This window comes from Crocuta crocuta, unplaced genomic scaffold, assembly GCF_008692635.1.
Source record: "Crocuta crocuta isolate KB4526 unplaced genomic scaffold, BGI_CrCroc_1.0 scaffold971, whole genome shotgun sequence".
Classification (NCBI taxonomy): Eukaryota; Metazoa; Chordata; class Mammalia; order Carnivora; family Hyaenidae; genus Crocuta; species Crocuta crocuta.
The window spans coordinates 703,753-705,815 of record NW_027527401.1 but is presented as its reverse complement, the minus strand read 5'-3'; the positions used below and the strand labels follow the sequence as shown (position 1 = coordinate 705,815).

Here is a 2,063-nt window from a genome sequence, read left to right as displayed (position 1 = left end):
CCTGACCCTCCCCTCTGAGCCCCCGCCGTTCCCTGACCACCTGGCTGGCTTGTCTCAGCCCCCCATTCCCTGACCTGGCTTGTGCTTCTCCACACCTGCCCCCCGTGGCCCCCAGGGCAACATCTGGGAGCAGATCTTCCGAGTCTCTTTCGTCCTGGAGATGATCACCACGCTGCCCTTCATCGTCACGGTGGGTGAGCGGCCGGCTGAGGGGGAGGGCGGCTGGGCCCGGCCCCCTGACCCACCTCCTCCACAGATATTCTGGGCGCCCCTGCGGAACCTGTTCATCCCCGTGTTTCTGAACTGCTGGCTGGCCAAGCACGCTCTGGAGAACATGATCGTGAGCGCCTGCCCCGCTCCCCGGGAAGTCCGTGGCCGGAGGGAGGGAGGAGCGGTGATGCAAAGGGGCCGCAAGGGCCAGGCCCACGGACAGACCCTTGGCTGAGTGTCTGGTCGAGATGCCTTTCAGAGCTGTCGGCGGGGAGCCCGACGGCCCAGGGCGGGTGTCCGCACGCGTGGGGCGGCGGGGCCTGGGAGGGGCCACACCGTCCCCTCGCCCGCTCGCCGCCTGCAGCCACGGCGCCGGAAGGCCCTGGGCTCCGCTGACAGCTCGCGTCCCACAGAATGACTTCCACCGTGCCATCCTGCGGACGCAGTCGGCCATGTTCAACCAGGTCCTCATCCTGTTCTGCACCCTGCTGTGCCTGGTCTTCACGGGGTGAGTGCCCCCAGGAGCCCCGCGGCCCCCCCTCGGGCGGGACGCCTAGAAGGCCTCACGGTGGCAGGAGGCGGCCCGGCCCAAGGACCCGGGACGGCGTGGAGCCCACGGTCCCAGGCTGCGGTGGGTCTCGGTCCGGCTCCTCCTCTGGCTTCCGGGTCCACACCTCGGGAGGCCGGGCACCGGCCCAAGCCCCACGGGGACCCTTTGGCTTGAGGTCCAGCTGAGAACGAGGTCTGGGAACGGCCAGGGTGAAGGGGGGGGCTGTTCGGGCTCAGCTCCCGTAGGGGCTCTGGGGCACTGGCCCTGCCCGGTGCTGGTGAAGGCGGTCACCACGTCCTGTCCCCCAGGCCAGGCTGTGGGGCAGGCGCCAGGGCCGGGAAGGAGAGGAGGGCCACGTGCCCCCTGCCTCCCCTCCCCCAAACCCTGCCCACACCACACAGCTCAGCAGAGGGCACAGGCAGCCCCAGGGCAGGAGGCTCCCGGCTGGTTCAGCTGCTCTCTCCCAGCAGCCAGTGCGTCCCCCTGTCCCCCTGGGGGGGTCTCTAGCCCCTCTCTGTGCCACCCCGTGCTGTGTGCTGTGGGCCCCAGGCCACAGTGTGGGGATGGGGACTTGGGGTCACAGGCGTGGGAAGTGGGGCTGTCAGCTCTGTGCCCGGTAGGGGGCTGGGCAGGCCCCGTGCCCTGTCCCACCTGCTGCTGAGGATGAGGCTCCAAGCGGGGTGGCCTGTCGGGGCGCCTGCCCGCCCCCACTGACCCCCAGGCCACCCTCCACCAGTGTGGGTCCCCACCCACGCGGCATGGTTCCCAGGGGCCTCGAAAGAGCCATGGGTTGGAAAGGGAATATCCAAGGGGAGACCCAGACAGCTGTGTCGTGCCCCCTCTGGCAGACCAGGCGGGAAGCCCCTTGGAGCCCCCCCCAGGTGTCCAGACCCCTCGCACAGCCCAGGGCGCGAAGCTCGGGGAGCCCCCCCCCGAGGTGTCCGGGCCCCTCGCACAGCCCAGGGCGCGAAGCTCGGGGAGCCCCCCCCCCGAGGTGTCCGGGCCCCTCGCACAGCCCAGTGGCCCGGCCTTCCAGGACCTGCGGCATCCAGCACCTGGAGCGCGCAGGGGACAACCTGTCCCTGCTCACGGCTTTCTACTTCTGCATCGTCACCTTCTCCACCGTGGGCTACGGCGACGTGACGCCCAAGATCTGGCCGTCGCAGCTGCTGGTGGTCGTCATGATCTGCGTGGCGCTCGTGGTGCTCCCGCTGCAGGTGGGCCTGCAGCCCCAGCCCCGCCCTGACGCGGGCAGAGCCGGAGGCTGGCACTGACGGAGCGGCCCAGGGGAGGGGCCGTGGCC

General features: G+C 70.9%; 1 protein-coding gene across 1 annotated transcript in view; it reads left to right on the top strand.

Annotated features, from left to right (window-relative positions):
* Nucleotides 1–2,063, top strand: part of LOC144222665 (potassium channel subfamily T member 1-like) — a 32,603-nt gene that overhangs the window by 12,062 nt on the left and 18,478 nt on the right. The window contains 4 exon segments of the mRNA XM_077753197.1: nucleotides 116–190; nucleotides 257–340; nucleotides 624–718; nucleotides 1,797–1,977. Of these exon segments, the coding sequence (XP_077609323.1) occupies nucleotides 116–190; nucleotides 257–340; nucleotides 624–718; nucleotides 1,797–1,977 (435 nt within the window).